At 31.4% G+C, this 24,485-nt stretch overlaps 1 protein-coding gene across 1 annotated transcript in view; it reads left to right on the top strand.

The window, feature by feature from the left end:
• The first annotated feature begins 2,457 nt into the window (after positions 1-2,457).
• LOC105142951 (limbic system-associated membrane protein) overlaps positions 2,458-24,485 on the top strand; it is a 237,547-nt gene continuing 215,519 nt past the window's right edge. The window contains exon 1 of the mRNA XM_011050881.2: positions 2,458-2,656. Within this exon, the coding sequence (XP_011049183.1) occupies positions 2,554-2,656 (103 nt within the window). The 5' untranslated portion in view covers positions 2,458-2,553. The remainder of the gene's footprint in view (positions 2,657-24,485) is intronic.

Below are 24,485 nucleotides of genomic sequence, written 5' to 3'. Positions count from 1 at the left end.
AACGCATTATATTTCAGCTTGAATAGTAACTTCAGTAACTAGAGTATTTATGATGTATAGCGACGATAATTCAAATAGAGTGAGCCGATTGTGTGTATACGTGTTAGAATTTTTACTTGCTGTAGTCAAAATATATAGAAAAACCAATTTTGTTAAAGTAGTCAAAAATTTAGGTAGATACAGATCTAAAAATAATTTTGTTAGAATAATTATGTATGAAACTCAAACATATATGATGAGCTGTAATGCTTCAAAAAGTTTGAGCATTTTAAGAACCCACCCACCCAGTTCGAGGATTCTATATAAATTTCGATGGTCCAATAAAAGTATTTTTAAATTTAGCTAAATTTTTAAATACTTTAGCAAAATGTTCTTTTTATGTATTGAATCAATCATTATTCCTTCTATAACAATTATTCCTTTTAAAATGTATTATATGTATTTTCTTTACTGTCATTTTCCAAAAATTGTAGGTTAATTAATCGACCTCAATAGCAAAAAATGTATTATAGTATTATATGTAATTATCTATATAATAAAATATTAATTAGTCGAATACATATGTATGTATAACGAGCTTAAATAATATTTTCAAGCAATCAAAAATGTATTAAAAATAACATGTAATCGAAATTAATATTCTTATTTTTAATAACTTATAATTAATTAAGTGCAGTCTCATCCAATTTTATCATAATATCATTAAATGCAATTTTCATATTAAATAACTGAAGATCAGAATCAGATAATAATGATAGAATGTAATTTATTTAAATTATTTAATACTTATTTTATTCTATTATATTATATTAATATCATGTTTCGATTGTGTCCAAAAATACATTTTAATTTTTATTTCACAGCGATTGATGTACGTTGAGTAAATATAATGTAACTTCAAAGAGCAAACTCCTCGTTGCTGGGTAGTCCACTTACGTGCCCTATTCTTTGAGGGGACTCTCTTTGTTTGCGTTCGCATCACAGGGAACTCTCCTTTTGGATTTGAATGTTTTATCGCGTAGAGTGGCATCGATTCCCCGTTCTTATGCAACTGCCAAGAGTATCAAGACTAGAGAAGAGATGTCGGAGTGTAGAATTTAAATCATTTCGCGTTGCATCGCGCTACGCAAATATTCCACACTTGTGTTTCTCTACACGAAGAGGCCACGCTTCAGCAAAGTAAATATAATTTAACTTGAATTATAAACATCACGCGCTATGCGTGCCCGTGAGAAGATATCTTTGAACTTTGGGCGTTATAAATCAGATTATTAAAAGTCTCTCAAATTTCAGTCGCTTTATTCGTGATATCTTCCTTCTTTCTACTCAAACTTTATTATCAGACTTCCTTTATTTTGACACATTGGCATCCTGATTGATTGCTTTCTGGAATTATTATCTTATCCATTTCTGTTTCCGACAAAAATATCTATTCTTCCTTTTTAATAAAAGTTTTTGTAATAACATGAATCCAAATACGGTGAACGCTAAAATCACGTTATCCTTTTTTTTAGTTTTCTTCTTAATAACGCTGATAATCTCTGATCTTAGCGTTCACTCATAAATGGTATTGCAAAAACTCTCTATTTTTCCTATTGTTTTACCATATTTAATACTATATTTAATATTCCATTTTTATCGTATTTCTCTCACGCAGGGAATTCATAAAAAATAATTTTCATATTAAATCGTATATTATAAATAATTCATATTATAATTTTAATATCAATCAGTAACAGTTAAGAATCTTATTGAAGAATGACAAACATAACATTTGTTGTTACATTTATATTGTACTATAAACAATAAATTAATTCCTACTGGCATTGATTTTAAAATACAAGATCAGGATGTTGTCTCGTTCATTGTTCTATATCTTTTCTGCCTTCTTGCATCCCGGTCTTAACGCAGGCAGCGCAGCGCGTCGAGAAACAAGCGGCTCACCTGTAGCGACGCGTGAAATAAGTCCGATTGCGAGAGGAGGCTTAACACCAAGCACTCTGGTCCCGCCGTAATCACGAGGCTCTAAGTAAATCCAGGTATGTCAGCGTAACTCAAAGCAAAGCTTGCCACGCGCATTCGGCGAGTGAGCCAACCAGCCAACCAGCCAGCCAGCCAGCCAGTCATCCGACCAGTCGGCCGGTTAAGGGAGCGTCGGCGCGAGTGGCGAGTGGTGCCCCGTGACGAGGGGGTCTCATCCCCCTCGCGGCCGCGTCACGGCACGTCGAAGAGGGATGAACGGTGTGGGCCGTTGTGTGTAGTAGGGATGAACGGTGCGCTGGTCGGAACGGAGCAACCCCTTCGGTTTGGTCTCGCTCGCGCGCACGACGGGGTGCGATACGATAGAGATGGAAGGGGGAGAATAGAAGAGAACGGGAGGAGGATGAGACGAGGAGGAACGCGAAGGGAGGGAGGGAGGGGGGGAGGTCGACTCGCCTCGTGCGCGTCGGATGTACGTAGCCTCGCGGCAGGTCGGGAGTTCAGTCTGAACGCGGCAGCGGTTACTTTCGTGTCGCGCCATACGCGTGCGGCCACACGTGCTACTATTATACTATGGTCATGGGTGAGAAACGTGCCGTTCTGTGTCCGCGCCGACGACAGGTGCCTCTTCTGGTAGTGACCACTCTCCTGGTGGGCGTGCGTACGGAGCTTGTCGGTGAGTAAGTGATGCGTGCGCGATGCATGCTGCTGTGTTGCTACTGCATTCCATACGTGTTCGCTTGCATTTGCGGTATCACCGCACCGCGCCGCGCCGCGCCGCGCCGGCAATCGTCGATCACTCTCCACGGGAGGTGTCGTCGCGCGTGCTAGGGAATCATGCAGATGACACCTGTGGTGCGCCGGAACTGTTAATTACACTGCTCATTAAGTGTCTATCTATCGTCACCTATCGAGACAGCAGTTCGTGGGAATTATGCTGATACCTACGATAAGTTCGCTAAATCTGGGGGGGAGTAGTGTATCTCCTTCGCTTCGCTCACGTGAATAAAGTTGCATTTACGTAATATGTAATTATTATAATTGTATAGATGATGAGATCATTTAGCTATAATTTCGAACAAGTTAAGTAAATTGATTTTTTTCTCTGAATCCTTCTTTTCTTTGTCATAAAAAATTTAATTCTTTTTCTTGGCTAAACTAATTATAAAGTCTAACCATCTCTATATCTGAAATTATAATGTATGATCGAATTTAATAAATGTTATCGGATGTAATAAAAATTAATGATGGTAAGGATTCGTGAATGGTTTTCGATCGCCTTACCTCGAGTTTTAATTAAAAACCGATATAATCTTTTAGTTCTAAAATTATTCAAGAGTTTTCAAGGAAGAGAATTATGTCACTAGGACGAGTTTGTGGGCAATGTAGACGAGAAGATATATATATATATATATCTCAGGCTTTTATCCTTTTATGTAAGATATTGATAACACTCTTCCTATAATGCAATAAAGACATCCTTCTCATATACTACTTAAGATAACACTCTATTACGTTGTTATAGTACATGATATTACACGGAAGTATATAAAAACTCTTCACGAATTAATGAAATCGGGATTTATAACGTGGAAGTTAATGGCTTTTTATACGTTAATTGGCGGATCTAATTGAGTAGGCTTAACGTGAACAGAATTTTCGATACTTACAATTAGTTATATTATGGCTGTAACGCGTTCTGATTGGTTCGCGGCTAGTCGTACGAGTGAATTTTTATTGCCCTCATCCGTCGCGTTCGTTTTTGCTATTCTTCAGTTGTTTATGACATTTACGAGAGAGCATGGAGATTTGATATTCCGCTTTATTTTCGAACCATAAACGAAACTGCTATTTGCGGTTACACATGTCGTATTAAATAGTACGTGATAACTCTTCCTCTTTTGCATAGAATATCTGTGTATCTACATAAGAATTGTAATTGAATAAATGTATAACGATACATTTACCTATAGATTATTATTAAAAGTCCAAAATAAAAACTTCACAAATAAACTAGTGAAATTAGGAATTAATGTTGATGTCGATCGTTATGCTACTTCAAATGCAATGACAAGTACTGTTAAGTAATTAGAAATTTTGTGTAGTACGAGAAAGCAAGTCATATAATATAATATACAATAGTATAATAATAGAGACTGAACAAAACAGTAATTTTCTTGGATTATATAAAAAATTTAGATTTGAATTAAGTATAATAACGATACTCCTTTACTTAATTAAGTATAATAACGGTAACCCTTTTAATATAAATTTCGGGATTGCACGATTTAATTTGTACATATAAAAAGAGAGACTGCGTGGATACAGAATATCTTCTTCTCTCTTGCCATATTGATGAAATTCTCCCATGTCGATGCATCAAAGTGCAATTTTCGACTCGCCTCGCGACGAGAGTATTTTTCATCATGGAAGAGACGCGTTTATCGTCCGATTTCGTTTTAGGCTGTACTTGACATTTCCGAGCGAAACTTCCAGGATCGAAATTGTTTCATATTCGTGGAAATTACATAGCGAGGTAGGTCGTTTCGAACAAAAAGTGTGATACGCGGGGATTCATTTCTTAACGATCTCCGAGTAGTTGTGTCATTAACTTTATTGCTGTTTCTCTAACTTCGTTTACATTCTAATTCTACAAGGGAATACTCTGCGTCTCAGTTATGTCCCTATAAGACATCCGCATGAAATAATAACTTCCACTTTCGTAAAGTAATTATATGAAATTTTTTGCGTGTACGATGAAGGATATCCGAACAAAATAAAACTATATTTATCATTTATTTAGACAATTACCATTTTTTTAATCTGGTTCATTGTTCATCAGGCATGTGTATTATTATTAATTATCATTTGAAAGATTAGTTCACTGTTTATTGCGAGTATATATTCTGACGAAGGAGAAGTTGCAGGAGAAAAGAATGCGTTTATGAATGAGAAGAGCTTAAAGTTTTTGTCTTAACATTATTGCGCTAATAAAGCACGCAAAATGCTTAATAAGTGTGTAAATTGAGTTGCGTCTTTATGAAATTATAAAAAAGTTGGCACGCGCGTGTAACAGGTGGTTTTTAGTGGCGATTGTTTCGCTCGATATTCGTAAGACTGATCGAAGTTGCTTCTATAAAAACTTCTGCGTCTATAGAGGTGACATCAATTATAGAGATTTTGTCAAATCATAGTAAATCAAAACGATTTGGTAGCGATAATGGTGATTTAGCCGTTAGACAATTTTCAATGCTCTTTATTAATCTTGTCGAGAATTTATTCGTGGCACAACTTGAGCGTTCCAGTTTATAAAGATTTACACGCTGCAGTCTGTGAATAACGCTTTCGTATTACTCATGATGAATTACGAAGAGAGACGAATTCAATGTTTGCGAAGATTGTATAAAAGAATAGAAGGTTCACCTTCAAGGATAGGCAATCCTTCTGTTAAATCCTCCCGCATTATTGTATCGGTATTATTATTAACCGGAACGCTTTAAAAATGTCTCAAGCATCGGTCCGCAAGACGTAAGACCATCCGAGCAATCGTGTATTTCAACAACACTCGGGGTCCCTGCATTAATAACGCGAGATAGAGTAACGGGCATTCGGACGGTTAATATTGCAAAGTGCAATTTATCGCGACACGCTTTTCAAACATGAGATTCGAAGTATCGTTTTCTGACCGTTTTTCAAGGAGTTTATTTATGCTTCCCGAGTCTTTCGCATAATATGTCGATGCGCACCAACACTTTTGCCAGATATTTTTGCCACGCTGGTCTGTAAATCACTTGTCATACACTGCAGTGTGTCGCGAGTATTATCGATCCGCCGACCAGGAATTCAGCGATTCATGTTCCACTAATTATTACTATCTTCGATCCCGCCTCTTTGGTGTGCCGGCCACGTGCACGAGAGCGAAAATGGAAGGAACGCTGTAAAACCAGTATCATTACGCAGTGGTATACAAACGAATGTTTGCTTTGTGCGTGCGTTTTGTAAATGCATCCATGCAACGCGGAGCGCTTTGTTATCACACTTTGGTTCGTTACTTTTCCGGACAACTCGCTAAACCGTAATTTCCTAGTTCTCAGTGGTAAAACGTCTGTCGTCAAATTTAACCGTTTGTATAAGCGAACGCGCGTTTTGAAAAAACTGAAAAAATATAGAGAGATGTAGATTTAAATTTTAATTTATTTACTTAAAAATTATCATTGCGGAGAGTTAGATATTAGATAATATGACAAATTGATAAAAGTATTTCGGAAAATAATTTAAGGAAAATAATTTTTAGTTTGAAGACAGAAATAATTATTAATTTCTTATAATTAATTTTGTATAAAATATTTTGCAGTTTGAACAAAATAATTTCTATCTATTATTCTTACGATTTATTTTCAAAAATTAACTGATTTTTAAATTTATTAAAAAGTATTTTGTAATATATTTATAATATATATTTATAATATTTAGGCAAATTTAAATTTAATTTTTAGAAAATTTGGAGATTTTTTGTGATCTTTCGAACAACTCGCTATAAATCATAATTTTGTTTTCTCAAACTTTTCGGTAAGTAAATGTCTGTCGTTAAATTTACTATTGTAATGTTATTATGATTATTTAATTAATGTTTATTAATTAAAATTATTTAATTGCAATCTTTAACTGGAATTCTAACACAAAATTGTTGTGCTCAAAATGCTTGTTGATTTACAAATGATTAAAAGCATAATCAGTTTACACATAAACTGATTTGTTGTAAAATTTTACAGCTTGAATAATATTAATATTAATATTTATTGCGCAGACATGTTCTGATTTCTTATTAAATGTTGCATGTACTGTGCCAATTAATTGCAATATCAGCAAGTAGATAATTAATAGCAAATTTAATTGTAAATAACTTAATCTCTCACGCAAATAATTTAATTTCCTTTAAAATTAAAACTAAATATATTGAAATATATTTGACTAACTAAATAAATGTAAGATAAATTATTTATTATAGTACACATAGTATACATTAAATTTATAGCATTAATTTATCTATTGAGCCTTCTATTATTGGTTAAGATTAAAATAAATTATTAAATTTTTAATAAACTGATCTTTATTAGAATAAAATTTATCTTTATGTGATGCATAAAATTGCGTGATTTTAACTTAAATCACAAAAATGAATTATCATTTTCTGTGATTTTCTTTTCATTTTCTTGATCTATTAATGTTACAAAAACGTTTTTATTTAATTAAAATTATATATAACTTCTCTTTTTTTCTTTTGGGATGTAAAAATTTAATATTAAGTAACAAAAATCAATAAATTTATGTAAATATTTTCTCATTTATTAAAGTAAATAAAAGAATTTTGCTTTTCAAACATATATGATGATAGAATTGGCATGTTTATTCATCAAAATTAATCTTAAATACAACATACAGATTCAGTATTTATCTTATTTACAGTTAAATATTTCATAGGAACAACAAATTGGCTGATGATTTATTTGTTTATAAGTTGCGATACATAATGCGCTAAATAAGTGCCTATGCGAATAGGCTGACTCGTATTGCTCCATGTCATTATTTTTCGTGGTGCAATTGCGACAAATATTATAAATATTGTTAAGCGCGATTCCCTACAGATAACTATTACCACGAGTAAAAAAAAAACTTCACGATTTCAATTCCCGCTTAACTCTCTCTGAAGTATTCGTTAGGTATTGAAATGTAATCATATATTTAGATTCAGATACGAATGTGTATTTATTAATTATATTCTCAAGATAAGACAATCGCAAAAATGCTTTCTGTCATCTAAATTATTCACAATTCGGCGCGTTACTACGTTGTGTGCGAATTATTTGTTGCAGGCAAGAATCGAAATGACAAGAAAAGAAAATTTTAGATTATCACTTTGTTGTGATACTCATAAGTGTTAATCATTTTTCTAACGCTTGATCTTGGGTATGTCTAAAAGTTTATATTTATCACTGATATAAACGTAATTTATTTGCCTATTTTCGCATTGATAACGCAAATAATAATACAAATCGCTGGATATGACAGTTAAATACAGAACAAATACGGAAGATAGTATAATTATCGTATAATTATCGTGTTCATTAACTTTGGAGTTGATGAAATTGATGCCAAAAGTGATACAGTTACTGACACCGGATCTATGAAATCTAATATATGTGTTGATTAAGAGTCACTATTAATTAATTTCGGGTAACCAAAATGACATAACTTATATAGAAAAAAAAATTTAGATTATATAGTAGTTTATGTTAATAAGAATAATTCAAGTTTGTAGATATAACATAAATTGAATTGTTTAACATTTTTGTAAAATAGAACTGATAGTAAATGAACTGAATTTATTTTAATTGAATTTACTGATAGTAATATATTTTTATATATTAGGTGTTGGAATTAATTCGTAGCGTTTTTAATGAAAGAATGTTATTTATTTCACATGAGTATTAAAAAATACATTAATGAAAGTACTTCCCATCTTGTAAAACGCTACGAATTAATTCCAACATCTAATATATATACTGATAGTAATATATTCTTTACCTTAACATTTTTATCTTAATATTACTTCACAGAGAAAATTAATTTAATAATTTTTACTCATCAGAATCTTTTGTTATCAATCACTGCATAAGAAATCCAATAGATCCACCGTCTTCGGAAAAATGTATAAATTGAATGGATCTAATAAACTTATGTTATATCAGTTCCAAAGAGTTAATATTCAATTTGAAACTTAAATGAAATATTCGGTATACATTATGACAGCGTCAAATATTTTTGATTGACGAGTTAATGACAGTTTGTCTAGCGCACTCGATGTTGACTTTTTTGCAGCGTATAATCTTGTGTTGCGCAATTGTTTTGTTTATGTTCGTGTGATAAAGCTCGTGCAGGTAGATAGCGACACAAGCTACTCGGTGTGTGTCGTCCTATCATTATCTCTCCAGACGCGGTAGCAACAAGTGCTACAGAAAAGACGATCATTTGCTTTTAAACGACATTAAATGAATATTGGAGAGCGCAATTAATTAACTCTCGTATTTATTACTTCGTAAATGTATTGGTTATTTAGCGAAGCGGTTTGTACTTGCGAAGTAAAAAATGATAGTTAATTGGGAATATTGGAATAATAAATTATTTCGTTATAACATTTGATTGTTTCTTTAATTATCGGAATTGAATATATTCCAAAATTTTCCATTAATTTAAATGTAATTTGCCGATTATTTTTAAAATAAAAGCGTGAAATGATACGCAAACCATTGGATCGCGAATGCTTTGAGTTTTGAGTAATGAACTTCTACGCGCAATTGTATATTGATATTTACACATGTGATAGTAATTAATCGAGTTTTCCCGAATAAATATTAAGCGAGTGTTATTGTAGTAGCGGAGAAAAAATTATAGTGGTAATGACTATGTATAAAGATAATAACTAAGTATACAAATTTTATAAGAGAATTAATGCATAATTGTATTTTGCAATTATTTTAAACAGTTAAATTATTTTACAGTTACTGCAACTATAAAATGGTTTACTCAACTATTTATGTACGTTAACTTTATATATAAAATTTGTATAATCATCTTTATTGTTGTTATACAATACTATACTTTTCTTTCAATCAAAGCCCTTTCAAATAAAAATATTTCACAAGTTTTTCCAAGTTTAAGTTATTTTTTATTTAAATAAATTTTTTTTAGGAAATATAATTGAGAGATTATTGTGAAGACGATATATTAATAATTACGTTTGGATATTTTTAATATTAAGTTTATTATAATTAAGGAGCTGGAAAGTTTATTATAAAATGCCTGGTATTTAACGATGTATTTGGACATAGAAATAACTTTATCTATTATTATCTATTCAATATGATTTATAATATGCTAATGCATATAAAAGAAAATCATACTGTAATAAATATAAATTTTTTTATTTTATAAATAAAAGATAATACTTTAAAGTGGCGTAAACAAAATTGAAAAAAAATTTTCTTTAGCCGCAAAAAAGTGTAAATAACCAAAAACGCCAATTTTTACACATTTAACCTCAATTTTCTCGAAAACTTGATGTGTTAGGCCAATTCCGTAGCCGGATTCGTTTTCAACGAACAAAAATCCGTCGGAAAATACTTCGTTTATTCAGTTCTCAAAAAAGTGTTGAACTGTGTTATTGAATTTATTGTATAGGGGTTAAGTGGTGAAAGATAAGAATAGAGAGAAAATAATAAATTAAGTCTATGTGAGAATATAAAAAGATACTGATTTATTTCAATGTTAAATCTTTATCTAATTTCTTTTATATGATGTTCATATCGTACAGACAATGGAAATCTGGAAGATATGAAAATTTTTTAATTTTAAATATTTATGTTTATTTCTTCTTTTTTTTCCCTAGCAGTTTTTAAACAGAATTTAAAGGATCTGTCACAAGTATCTGGATTCGATTCGATTCCCTTGAAACACGTTGTTAAACAACAATTTAAGAGACATCTATTTTTTACCTAATCTCAAATTTAAAGGATGAAACAATTCCTCAAAATTAATGGAGATCAGAATATTCTCAAAATATTAGATTTCTGATAAATCTAAATACATAGTTATAAAGTAGGGCAGAGTGGAGCTATTCCATAAGTTCTAACTTTAATATAATATGAAAATTTACGACGGCAAACAATACATCTTTGCAGTGACGTGCTTAGAAATACATTGTACAATCATAATTGCTTTTAATTCATGTATTTATTTGAAAAATTAAGTGCCAATAATTATTAATTATTAATAGTTTAATAATAACGTGCATATTTTATTATTATATAATCATCTCGGATTATTTATTTATATTTATTAAGCACTTAATTTTATAATATTTAAAAGAGTAAAGTAACTCGGAACTGTATCAATTGTCTGTATTATCTTCAAGTCAAATAATAAATTGTTATATGTTAATGATATTAAAACGTAAAATGGAATTATATAAAATTGAATATAAATTTTTAATTATCACTTTCCATGATTCAAAATTTACTGTAGAAGTTTTATAATTAGAAGGCTAACAATAATCATATAATGCATTTATATTGAATTTATAAGAGAATAAAAAACGGGATTTTTTAAAAATATATAATGATGATACATGATGATATAAATATATAAATTAAATAATTTTTATGTAACAGTTCAAATTTTTTATTAATAATCAATTTTTTATATTATTCATTAATTGTTACAGTGTACAACTCATAGTATTTACATATGAAGTACTTATTTGAATCTAAGCTAAAAAAATTATCTAAGCTAAAAAATTGATATATAAATATTAAAAATATGCGTATGAAAAGAACCGTAATTACAGAACGTAATTACAGAACATGAAAAAATAATTACAATAATGTTAATCATTTAAACTTTGAATTAGTAGTGTTCGAAATAATTAATACAGAAATAATTATCACACGTAAAATAATTATAAAGAACTCTCTCTCTCTCTCTCTTTCTGAAGTAATAGTAAGATTAATATATAATAAACTATTATGTAGCTTGCGGATCTTCTGTCTTATTCCTCCACACACAAAATTGGTTTTTTATTTATTCACGAAAACATAGTTAATTACACATTTATCATTATATCGATATATACATATTCGAAAATCTAATCACCATTATTCACCTATTATACTATACTTATCAGGGATAAAGAATATATATTATTCCATATATTGGAATTAGGTTTGCAAAAATAACAAGCACATCGCAAAATTGTAAATGTCGACTTGAGAAACACGACATAATTTTGATGAGAGCCAAAATAGACAGATGCTAGGTTCGCAAGTATCATCCAAATCCTTTGCCCATAAAATTGATCAAATTCTGAGATACGCCGCACCGGCAAACGCTTTGGATCCAATAAAGAGGATTAAGTGTACTGAGCTGTAAACACGATGTGATTGAATTCTGGGGGCGCCGAGGAAATTCCTCCTTCATGCTCTCTTTATCTCTCTCTCTCTCTCTCTCTCTCTCTCTCTCTCTCTCTCTCTCTCTCTCTCTCTCTTTCTCTCTCTCTCTCTTTCTCTTTTTCGTCATTTCTCTCTTTCTGTTTCTCGCTCTCTCGTTTGCTTTCTGTTTCTTCTACGCTGTTTCATGCTTTTCTCGAGTGTTATAGTTTTCTCCTTTGTTTATGCGCCCTTACATGGCCGTACAAGAAAACAAAATGGTCGTGCCAAGCGTCTTCCACTTTCATTACCGCGGAAAATGTCGCGATATTTGTCTTCACGTAAATTGGATGCCCTCGTACCATGTCCAAGATGGTACACTGAGTTTTATGCGAATTTTCGTCTAATGGAGTGTGTGATTGCTCTTGTGTCTGATATAAACGATCAGTTGTAAAACTTGGAAATTTCATTTACGAAATGGTGTTTTTAATTTTAGAGAAAATTTTTTTACTAATCTTATACGTGTTAAAAAATCGTATGAATGCTATTTTATATTATTCTTTATATTTCTGTTCCAATATTAACAGAAACAAAACATTGGAAATTTTAACGGTTTAACATCATTTCGCGCATTTTCTGATAGTTATCAAACGTTGCGTGATACATTTATTGATATGTCGTTGCAACGTATTTTCAATACCAATATCGTCAGATTATCGGATGAACGTGTATTTTTGCGATTATGCAAAAATATTACTAAGGTAATGTTTTAATTCCTACCAAACAATTTATATATGGAGAAGAAAAAATATGAGTTTATTTTATATATATGTGTGTGTGTGTGTGTGTGTATGTGTATTTGCAATAATAAACATCATTTATCGCATCGATTTAATGTCCAGTAATTTTTGGCAATTATACGAATATTTTAATTTTATTCATTATTTAATGGTTCTCATTTAATCCGTGATTTTTAAGTGTCGATCTTGTACAATAAAATTCAACAAAATGATTATGTAAAACGCAAAATGTAATTAATAAACGCGCATGTTTAAAGAATGCATATGCAGACTAAGCAATTAACGCAGTAATTAAATTAATGAAACATTGCGCTCTCATAATAATGTCAGAAATTCTAAAAATACTTTGTGCATGTTGACTTTAATCTGAATTTGTAACATCATTTAACAATACTGTATTAAACCATGATTTAACAATGTGCATATAATTAACTTCGAGGTTTACGATGCAGTCCGCAATTGCGTAAATCTGCAGCAATGCATTCTTTCGCACTGGTACACGAGATGCGAGATTTTCGCTCAAATTATCATAATCAGAAATGATATCGCCATAATTAACAGAAATATGATATTGTCATAATAAAATCTTTTACTTAATATTAATCGTTTGATTAAATAAACTTACTAATATTTAACATTAAGAAAAAAGGCTTAATGTTAGTGATTATTGAAGATGAAAAATTTACAAGTTTTATATGTATTGTATTTACAAGTAACCTTTTGCAAGTCTCATTCGCTGATCTTTTTATTCTTTGGATTTTGATTCAGGATCCGAAAAGATGGTTTTTTTATATAATTGCAAAAAATTATACAATGGCAAAAATAATTGCTCATTATTAATCGTAGCGCTTATAAACAATATCTTATTTTTAATAATCGAATAAAATACTTCGGAAATAACACATTTCTCAAAAATATTTTAAACAAAAGTGGATTGATTTCGGAAAAAAAAAATAAACTAACGACCTTTATTTAACCTTGCGAGTCTTTTAAGAACGTTATTTCAATGTTAATTAAATTTTTATAATACAATTATATGATTTTTAAACGTAAATCGATACTTTCAATAAATCTTTCCATAAAAGTGCTAAGTGTAATATGATCAAAAAGCAAATATTTTACATAAGATATTTCTTATGTTATCATAAAGTTATATTTGTCTAAAAACTTTGTATCTGTAAGTTAATATCATTCTTCTATCGCTTAATAAAAATCATCTCGGATATTAATCTCTTATTGTAATTATAATACACAATGTTCAAAATGTTCACGTCATCTCAATTAAAATCGTGATTGAAAAATACAATCTATGATTTGTTATTATTGAGTGAGCAGACATGTTTCTACGAATATAATTTTTATAATACGAAAAAACTCTGGTTCTTAACTCTCTGCTCACATCTGCTCCGTGAAAATTGCATTACAATAATTATATCTTATATAAGTTCTTTTTTAATAAATTTGAGAGGGAATCTTTATATATCTTAATAATCTCCAAGAAGTTAACACCACACAAAGATAACCTGGCGTTCAAATCTTTTAATACTGCTAAATTATCGAAAATTTTGTTGATATATGAAATAATAAACCAATGTAAAGTCATGTGTTTGGCTGAAATGTTAGCCAAAACGGGTATCCACTTTAATGTAAATGTTTATACGACAAATTTTTTTTATAAATAATTACGCAAAGTCTACAGCGCTAATTCCCAATTGCCCTTTTTATTACGTGATATGAGTTGTTATTTCGGGAATTTTGTCTATTTTTATTAACTTTTGTATTTATTAATTAAAAATTTTTTAAAAATTATAATTATAATTAAATACCTTTATAAAACTATTTAATTTTTATTTCTTTTATTTCAAAACATTTTTTTCTATCTCTTTCAGTTTCGACGATATTTGCTTCGAAAGATAATAACCGATTTTTTTTAAATCTTATAAAAAATCCTTATTAAAAAAAATATGTGTTTCCTTTATAATCAATCTAATCCGTGAAATTGCAATATAAATAATATTGCGACCAATGACTTTATCTATTTGAAGTATTATAATGTAATATAAAAAATATCTTATATAAAATATGGAATACTTCGTAAAATATTTATCTTCTGATCATATTATATTGGCGCCTTTATATACAATATGTTTGGAAGTATTGATTTACGTTTAAAAATTATGTAAAATATTTCCAATCCATTATAAAAATTTGGTTATATCAGTATTAATCGAATTTTTATAATTCCATTATATATGATTTAACCATCTTGAAAGGTTAATAAAGGTTAAATAAAGGTCACTATTTTACATTTCTTTTGAAATCGAGCAGCTTTCGTTGCTGGATCTTAAAAGAAACATTTTTGAGAGAAATACGTTTATTTTCTTTATAATAAAAGTATTTTATTTTATCATTAAAAATGGGACACACACACACACACACACACACAACACACACACACACACACAACACACACACACACACAGTGGTATAACCGCTAAGTTAATATTGAGCAGTTATTTTTGCATAAAGAGTTATCTTTTGGCATTTTAAATCAAAATCCAAAGAATAAAAAAATCAGCAAGACACTTGAAAAAAAGTTACTCTTTAAAATTAATATAGTTAAATAAATTATAAAATGGTTTATTATCGCTTGTTCTGAAGAATTCATATTTTGTATAAGACAATAAGCTATTTTCAAATATATAAATTATATTTATTATAATTATAAAATAGTTTTTTTAACTATGTATTTTAATTCTACTTATAAAATTTGTATAATAGTTGTCACTTTTTTTTATTTTTTTATTACTGCCACTATATTTTTTTCTTAAGTGTAAACATTATTAACAAAAAGAGAGACTTACATTTTTATTAAATACACGCTCCTGGTGTAATTTTGTCACTGTTTCAATCTCACATTTGACGATAATAATCATTTCGGACGATCGCGTTTACGGAGGAGATTTATCGGACGAAGTTGCAATTGTATACCGATACATCACGTGCTGTTTCTTCATAAACTTCAACATTCTTTGCACGATTTCGTGAGTTGAATCGACGAATGCGCTAGCAATAGTTTCTAGCACAGAAACGATGTCCTTAACCCACCCACCCATTCCGTCTCCCGCACCTACTCACCCCGTCATCGGCTATTACAAGGATTCTGTTAGCGACGAAGTTTCGAAGTGGCAATTCCCGAGGGTACAATTATTTGCGGTTCCCGCTGACGTCCCCGGTCGCTACGGCTTGTTTCCGAAGAATTGAAATTTTATTGAAACAGATTGTGTCTCACATTATCCGTACGTATATCGGGGAAGTCGATGCGGCGAACGGTTCCTTTATCTTTGAATCTCGTATAAACTCGTGAATTTCGCTTTTCCGCCACTACCTCTAAAAATGTATGAGCTCCGTTTCCCATTTAGTGAAACTAATATTGGTCGGGGTCGCTGTATCTCAATTGTTTTCGCCACGATGACTTGATATTTTCGGTTTTCCCTTATTGCACGTTGCGATTCGATGGCATAGCAAGTTTCACGTATTAGAACAAGATCCGAATTTATAATAGAACGGCACGATATACAAGTTTAATGAAATCGTCGGATATTCAGCGGGAATAAATGGACAGGAATGACTCCCTGTTTGACAGCGCGTAGCGCGTCACGGAATTCGATCGCGTGCCACCGCGGTTCCTTTACTTGCGATCGATGTTATTGCTGCGGCTACCGCGTAAAATCTGCGGATATTCAAATCTTGCAGATCTGCATCATACTCGCGAAAACGTAATCAAGCTAGTTGGCAGACGGGACATATATTTCGTACATGGTACGGGCGATGTTTCTTATTATCGCAGATTCGCCGCATGAATTCTCATTCTTTTCGAAAGATCTCGTATGCAATTTGTTTCGGGTCTTCCGTGAGAAGAGTGAAAGGGGGGGAGAACACAAAAATGAAAAATGATTCATAATTTGCTTCATTGTAGGCGCACGGTAATGGAGAAATAGTATGTCAGGCTAATGGACGTCGTTGTGTCTACTTTCCTTCGACTTTAATGGCGTTAAAGTTTATTTATGGCGAAGGTAAATGAAATATAATATAACCGTGCAAATTAGGTACAAATATGGCGGAACGTTTTATCTGGAGGTATCGAAGTGCTTTATGCTCAATTTCAATCGAGGTAAAATGTTTCCGGGCAGGCATTTCATAGATACTCACCAATAATTGCGACGAAAATTTCTACGAAAAATGTGAAAGCAACAACGACGTGATCATTTCTTCTTCCTTTTCCATTTGAGGTAGCAAGCGATACGATGATGAGAAACTATCATAATGGTACTTCGCTTATGTTAGCGTAAACTATATCGAGATGAAATTTCAGTCGTGCTGCAGATGATGGGTATATAGGCACATCTGCGCCCCCATACGATGAGCGACGTGTATATTATATAACGTGAATTAATGCGAAATATTTGTCAATTCTGAAATAATTATTTTAATGAGTAAAAGATGAAGCGTAAATGATGGATTTTTAACTAACGTATTTTTACATCTTGAGATGTTTGCGAGAAACTTTTTTTTAATCTCTTTATATATTCGAACGAAAATGAACTGATAAAGATTCTTTATAAACTTTAATAAATTTGCTTATAATTAGTCTATTAAACCTTGAACACACTAAGTTGAAATTAGGGGTATCAACTGACATTGGTCAACTAATCACAGTCGCATCTTGACTTGAACTTTTTTATTAATTACTTTTTTAATTACTTACACTATTACGATAATAAAATGATCTTCGAGACTTTTTGTATAATTTTTATTCGTGACAAGATGACTTTATCATATATATTGTAATTCACAATTTGTAATATGTGTTACTAAGTTAATTTATATTTTCGCATTGAGAAGGACCGAAATCGGTTGAATATACAGTTGAGTATGGATTAGTTTGGATAAATAAATACAAAAATTTTTTATGCATCAATAACCGCGTCCTTAATTGATTTTTTAATTCGTTTTTATTAAACTTAAAAGTTTCTCAGATCACTACATTTGATATCGAAGTTGATAAATTTAATTTAAATTGTATGAAAAGCTCTTGTATATACATATATAGTATATACATATACAGGATATCCCATTTTAACATTTACACTGAAATATCTCAAAATGTATAAAAGATTCGGAAAAATGTTTCAAACAAAAGTTCCAAGATTCAAAGAGAGATATAAGAGATTAGTTTGATCTTATATTACGTCGCCAAGGTCAGGTCAAAATCACTTTGAATTTTATAAATAAAAATCCCATTTTTTATTTCATATTCTTGTAGCTTTTTTTAAGAGCTTTTTGAAATGTTCTAATAAAATTGTTTCTCATTAAGAAGTTTTCGAGTTATAAGGCTTAAAGATTACAGTACCAGTAAGCATTACCTAAGACATTGGACTGACGGCTAGAAGAATGTTGTTCAAAATTATGAGCCGAATAACATTCATCAAGATCAAGGTCATTTGAGGTTGTTCTTCTTATTTGTAAAATTTATTTTTTAACTACACACTTGAAAATTTAACACAAAGTATTCAGATAACACAATCATATTATGTTAAATTAACACTTGGATATTAAAAATTCAACACAAAGTTTTAACAAAGACTTGATTAGACTATTTCTAATACATATACAAAATGTTCTTTGCTGTATATCTTTATATATACACACACACACACACACACATATATAATATATATATATATATATATATATATAAAAGCCAATAACGCTTATATCTGTGATATTTCAAACTTATAACCTGAGGAGCTTCTTAATGAAATTTTGACAATTATTAAACAACACGCATTAGTTAAATTTAACTCTCCAGTTTATTAAAAATCCCAGTTAAAGTATGCCAGGTTTAATACAAAATATTCATCACGCTGATTTAAAAAATCATTCGAACTGTCGATGGATGATTGTACATTATAGCTAATTATCAGGCGTGATTGCCCAATGTGATAATATAATCCGCACGGAAAATGAAAATAATTGCCTTTATCGACATTATGCAGGCGTCCCTATTTGCCGTACAATCTAATTTGACCAGATGCGCGAATTCGCTCTATTGTTGCAGATCGCAAACAAATTGCTTGCATTCAACCTCGATAATCTGATAAACGAATTTTTGTCTCTTTTTTACGATTACCTCTGTGTTGTGTAACTACTGATATTATATCGCGTTTGGGAACTTTTTTACGTGTTTCTCTGTGCAACGTTAAATGTAGTGTTCTTGTTAATTATACCGTAAAAAAAAAAAAAAGGTGAATTCAAAGAATTAACCATAAAGTCAGTGCAAGTTTTATTTCAGCATGGGAAATGACAATTTTCGAGAGCATGAGGTTATTCAATACACAGCAATATCTAGCAAAATTCAATCAGACCAATTATAAACAATTATATAATTATTACACGTAATTAAACGTGCTATCAATATTATATATAATAAAGCTGGGGAATTTAATCAGTATATAAATCATGTATAAGTCCATAAACTTGCACATTGTCAAATTCTGTGGATGTATCATCTATACCATATACGTAGAAATTTTAACAGTAATAAATCATTTATGATCATAAATCATTAAGAGCATAATCACTTAAGATCACAATTATAAATTTATCAATAATAAATTATTTAAGATCTTACATGCGCAAATCCTTAGTTCTATATTGGATAAAGCACCAGTGAGAGGAAGATAGTGTTTATTGAAATTGCAATATCGGAATAAATATTATTATTTAGGGATAATGAATGACATGACTCATCGACAATGGCTGAGATACAAACTCTTGAAAGTTAACAAAGTACGGCAATGTAATTCGTTCTTCGCGTAACATAGGCAGCCGAGTTGAGTGATTTCGGCGTGCGCTCAACGAACGGTGGGAATAATTCATACGTAAAGCGTATAGCGGCGGGAACGTGTGTTTGACTATAAAATATGCCCTCCTGATATTGATGCCTCAGCATCAAGTGCGAGGGTTTTATGCGATCCGCGGAATATACACACACACACACACACACACACACACATATATATATGTATATATATGTGTGTGTATATATATATAATGCGCTGGGTCCGATCAGGCCGAAATATAAAGCGGAAGTGCGGTATAAAATTTTACTCTGTACATCGCAGATGCAGATAAACCCGTCTATAAGACCGACGCGCGTGTGGTGTCCGATTTGCGACTGCCTGGTTTCGCTAAGCTATGATATAACGGAAATATCGATTTACTGATGCCGGACAATACGCGATGTCGACGTTTTATTCGAAAACTCGAGGCAGATCTGTCATCGTGTTTTCACGCTTTCGATTTTAAGCAACGAAATGGAAAAGAAAAACTCAGCATGAAGTCGAGTGCTGTATTGAATATAAATAGTTGACAGCAATGGCTGCGTTTCACAGAGAAAGAGAAGAAACTGATCAGGAACTGAAGGATTCTTTCATATAATTCAATATAATGATTCTTTAATATATAATTGGTTCTTATCTTTACTGAATGTAGAGATTATTCATAATAAAAAATCATTGAGCTAATTATTAATCTGCTAACTTTGAGCGAAATAGACTGGGAGGAATATTTTGTATGAATAACCAAACTTTTTTGTTATTGACATAAAAATGTTAATTTGTTGATATGTGATCAAACAAACCATTGGTTATTATACTGATATTAATTCGTTGAATTTACTAAATGTACTAATAATTTAATGATACAAAACTGTACGATTGTATGATGTTTATAGATTTTTTGAAGCTAGACGTAGAACATTTTGTTACTAGAACAAAACACTTACAAGAATAATACAATTTATCTCTCACTTTCTATAGAATGAAATTATATTTGGTGTTTTTGAACTTCCCTACCTTAACAAGGATATATGGATTTAGATCGATTATTAATTATTTTGAAAAAATGGCTGTCATTATGATTGGCCATGGTGGCGAGAAGTGCATAGAATTGGTCTCTAGTCATCTTCGCATTATATACACACAGGATATCAAATCTGTCTTACCAGAAGACCATCTCTGATAGCTCTACGAAATACTCCTTGCTTTATACTATAATAGATTATTATGTTGAAATTATTTTAACTAATTATTTTTACAAAAAAAAATTATTTTAACTCAATTTTATATTATTTTTTGCAGAACATGAGTAACTGAATAAAATTGTGCTATTCAATAAAAAAAGTATACCAAATGTTATTTTTGTAGCAAAAAAATTTTGCTATTTTAACAAAACTGATCAAGGAAAATAGTTTATTTGCAAATAATTCTCTTTTTTTTTCGTTACATAACTTTTTTCTCAGTGAGGTACAATCCATATCACACGCGATGACAATTAGTCAGCAAAATTTATATTGCGAGGTTCATTTTTAATAATGAGATAAGTTATATACTCTAATGTTTTAATAAACTGATAGATCGCTCGTCTATAAATCTATATAAATGCCTCTTTTGCGGTATTTCTTATGAAAATTGAATTATAGGTTCATAAAATCTTGAATGGCGGTAGGTGTAAACAAGTTTGTGGGTCTAAAAAAAGTATGTGTCAAGAAGGAACAGCAGTATCATAAAAGCAAGCTATATAATGTAATATGCAATAAAAATCGAATTGTCTACTATCTGCCGCGAGTAATCTCAATACGGAAAATTATAGGTGAATTTTATGGGATGTTCAGTAAAATTTCAACGAGCAAATCGGGCCGGAAATTGAGATAGGCGAGAAGGTGAATATTGTATAATCTTTTATTAAGAGGATGAAGAGATTTAATTGAATATCACGTAATGAATATTCATTATTATGTGATTATTGTGTCTCATTTTATCTGGATTGCATGCATTTGAATACTAGAAACTAATTTCATGTAAAATTACGACAATTGTGAATAATTTTGAAACTCTCTCTCTCACACACTATTAAAGATGTATATTTATATAAGTAAATACAGTTACAATTTACAAATAAATTTACTTTTTTTTATAATTAAATAATTAAATAATTTGCAAAAGAGTAAATCATTTACTATTAAAGTTAAGTTTATATAAATATTTGCAAAATAATTTGCCAATACACTTATATAAGGATCATTATTTTGTGAATTATGAATATTCAAATAAAGTGTTACTAGAGGCAACTGTAAAGCGGAGATGGCTCAAGAAATTAATATTTAACTATCGGAACGTGATCGATGTCGTAAAGTTGTATAAAGTTCTTGAGCCTGGATCGCACTTCAGGTAATTTAATTTTATCGTCGCTCTACAATTTTATCTTCCTGTTCGTGTCGCGCGATCATGTCGATTTAAACGTATTAGTAAATTAACCTTCGAACTTCCTTTACAATTTCTTTTCCGTTCATTAATGAGAGCGTCATCACGTCCGATTGGCGTACTCGATTTTTCGACTATCTCTTAATCTACGATCGCACGCGTTCCATGCACATTGCATATTCTATGTAAACACTGTGTAATTTTGATTCAAATTTATCACGTAAAAAAGTGAAATATTGCACTTACGGAAATATCTACGGAAGATAAGGAGATAATGAATGTTTGCGGTGTAAACTACGTGTCCGATTTGTCAAGGTGCTTTTAACAGTGGCGTTCAAAAATTTAACATCGAAACAAAGTTAGCAGTTCGATCACACGCCTCTCAACTTCCATTAATGGACTTTTGTACTCCGGACTCCGAAACAGTTCTGATAGTCAGAGTGGCGATCAGGGGGAAAGGAGGTAATCGTGCCAAACCGCATCTGCTAATACAGCCCGTGCATTGGGCTAAAGCAATTCCGCTAATCTAGACTGTCCGGTCTGATAACACGCGGGAAGTGAAGCAATCGCGTGGGTACCCGGCGTCCCGTTTCTCATTTTCCTTTTACCGATAATCTGCAGAAAATCGTTGAATTATCGAGTTGGGTTTCTTGACGGCTATCTCTCCCACTTTCGCGGCCCTCGATAATTTCCGAGAGATCGATAAGTGTTTTGTTAAGGTATTTTCTTATTAACGACCTCGACATATTCGATCTTGGAAATCGATATCGAAGCAATTTGACGAGATAAAAAAACGCAAGATCATCGTGGCAAGACAATGCTACGATGATTAATGAAAAACTCATTTACGAAACTGGCATGGTAATGCTGCATGTCGGCACATGAAAGCATAAATACTTAAGTCGCAGCTGCGGTAGAAATAGATGTTTCTTACACACACACGCACATGTGTGTGTGTGTGTGTGTGTGTGTGTGTGTGTGTGTATATATATATATATATATACACAAAGATGCGGCGGAATAGAGAGGATAAGAGATCTCATCTCGTATATACTTCATATCTTGTGGTAAATAACGCCTTGTATCATTTATTGTCGCCAGGCAAAGATGGAACGCAAGTACCTTGATTATGTTTGCCTTGGTATCAAAATGAAGTGCATTCCGTTATGGAGAGGAGAATGGATGGAGAGAGCAAGAGAGAGCGAGAGAGAGAGAGAGAGAGAGAGAGAGAGAGAGAGAGAGAGAGAGAGAATTCTGCAACTTCTGTTTTATTGCTCAGGATTGAAATGTCGGCTCGTATTCGCGGACCTTGACGCATTTCCACTTTCGAATGAGGAATTTTGACGAGAAATTTTGTTGTTTTTCATCAAAATTAGCTCTTCTGAGTTACACGTCTAATTAAACACTTTAATTAACGAGAGAACTCTCTCTGCGTTTTATTTAAAGTGGACACTGCGCGTTACATACATTTATTTATATGATGCAACCGTTTGCAGCGAACAAGTCGCTTTTTGTTATCTTGATTGACTTGGCGCACGATTTGCTTAATTATGCTCGTGATAATATTAAAACAAACCAATTACAAAAGAGTAACTTGCCTTAAAATTATATTTACGGTATTAAAACAGTCAAATGATAGTTTGTATTTATAGTTTTGGATGCCAATACAAAAAAGTTTTTAATTTTAAAATACGACGCAAGCGAAAAACTTCGTGCTGGCACGTTTCCTGGGAGACGAATTAATTTTTTTCTCTTGTAAAAGTAGTTGACGCAAAAAATTTAAAAGTACATTTACTAAAACTGCACAGGCACAGATTGCACTGACGGATACCTCTCTCGATCTTCGATAATTTTGCAAAATCCCATTTGCTACATTTCTACCTCGATCTTTTTGCGCGACTGAGGATCGGTGATCGCTATCGTTATCGATATTCGCTTTAGTTCGTGTCAGGATGCGTTACTGCCGGATGCAAAATATCCGCGCTCCACTTCTTCAAAACATGAAGAACTAGATTCCGCGATTATACTTATCGCGATGGAGATATGTAGCGCGTATAGACGTCTATAATCTCTTTCGCGGTTCAGATGACGATTTCAGATAGTCTTTTCTGTGATGGGAACTAGGTATTGATCCGTCGACTGAAATTTACCTTTAAGCCGTCGAACAAACTAAGACATTATTATATAATTGAGATTTTTGTACACACGCGATAAAATCGATTCTATTCGTGAGTTTGTGCAATTAAGTAAAAATATCAATGCTATTAGATTGTTAGTTAAAATCTATCAATATCAATATTATTAGATTGTTGTTTAAAATTTTATGTTTATCATTTCTAGGTTTGTTTATCATTTTTAGGTTTTTGAAATTTTTAAATAAAAATTAATTAACTAATTAA

Source organism: Acromyrmex echinatior, chromosome 8 (genome assembly GCF_024713525.1).
Source record: "Acromyrmex echinatior isolate Ae372 chromosome 8, ASM2471352v2, whole genome shotgun sequence".
Lineage (NCBI taxonomy): Eukaryota > Metazoa > Arthropoda > Insecta > Hymenoptera > Formicidae > Acromyrmex > Acromyrmex echinatior.
This window is presented reverse-complemented; position numbering and strand designations above follow the sequence as displayed.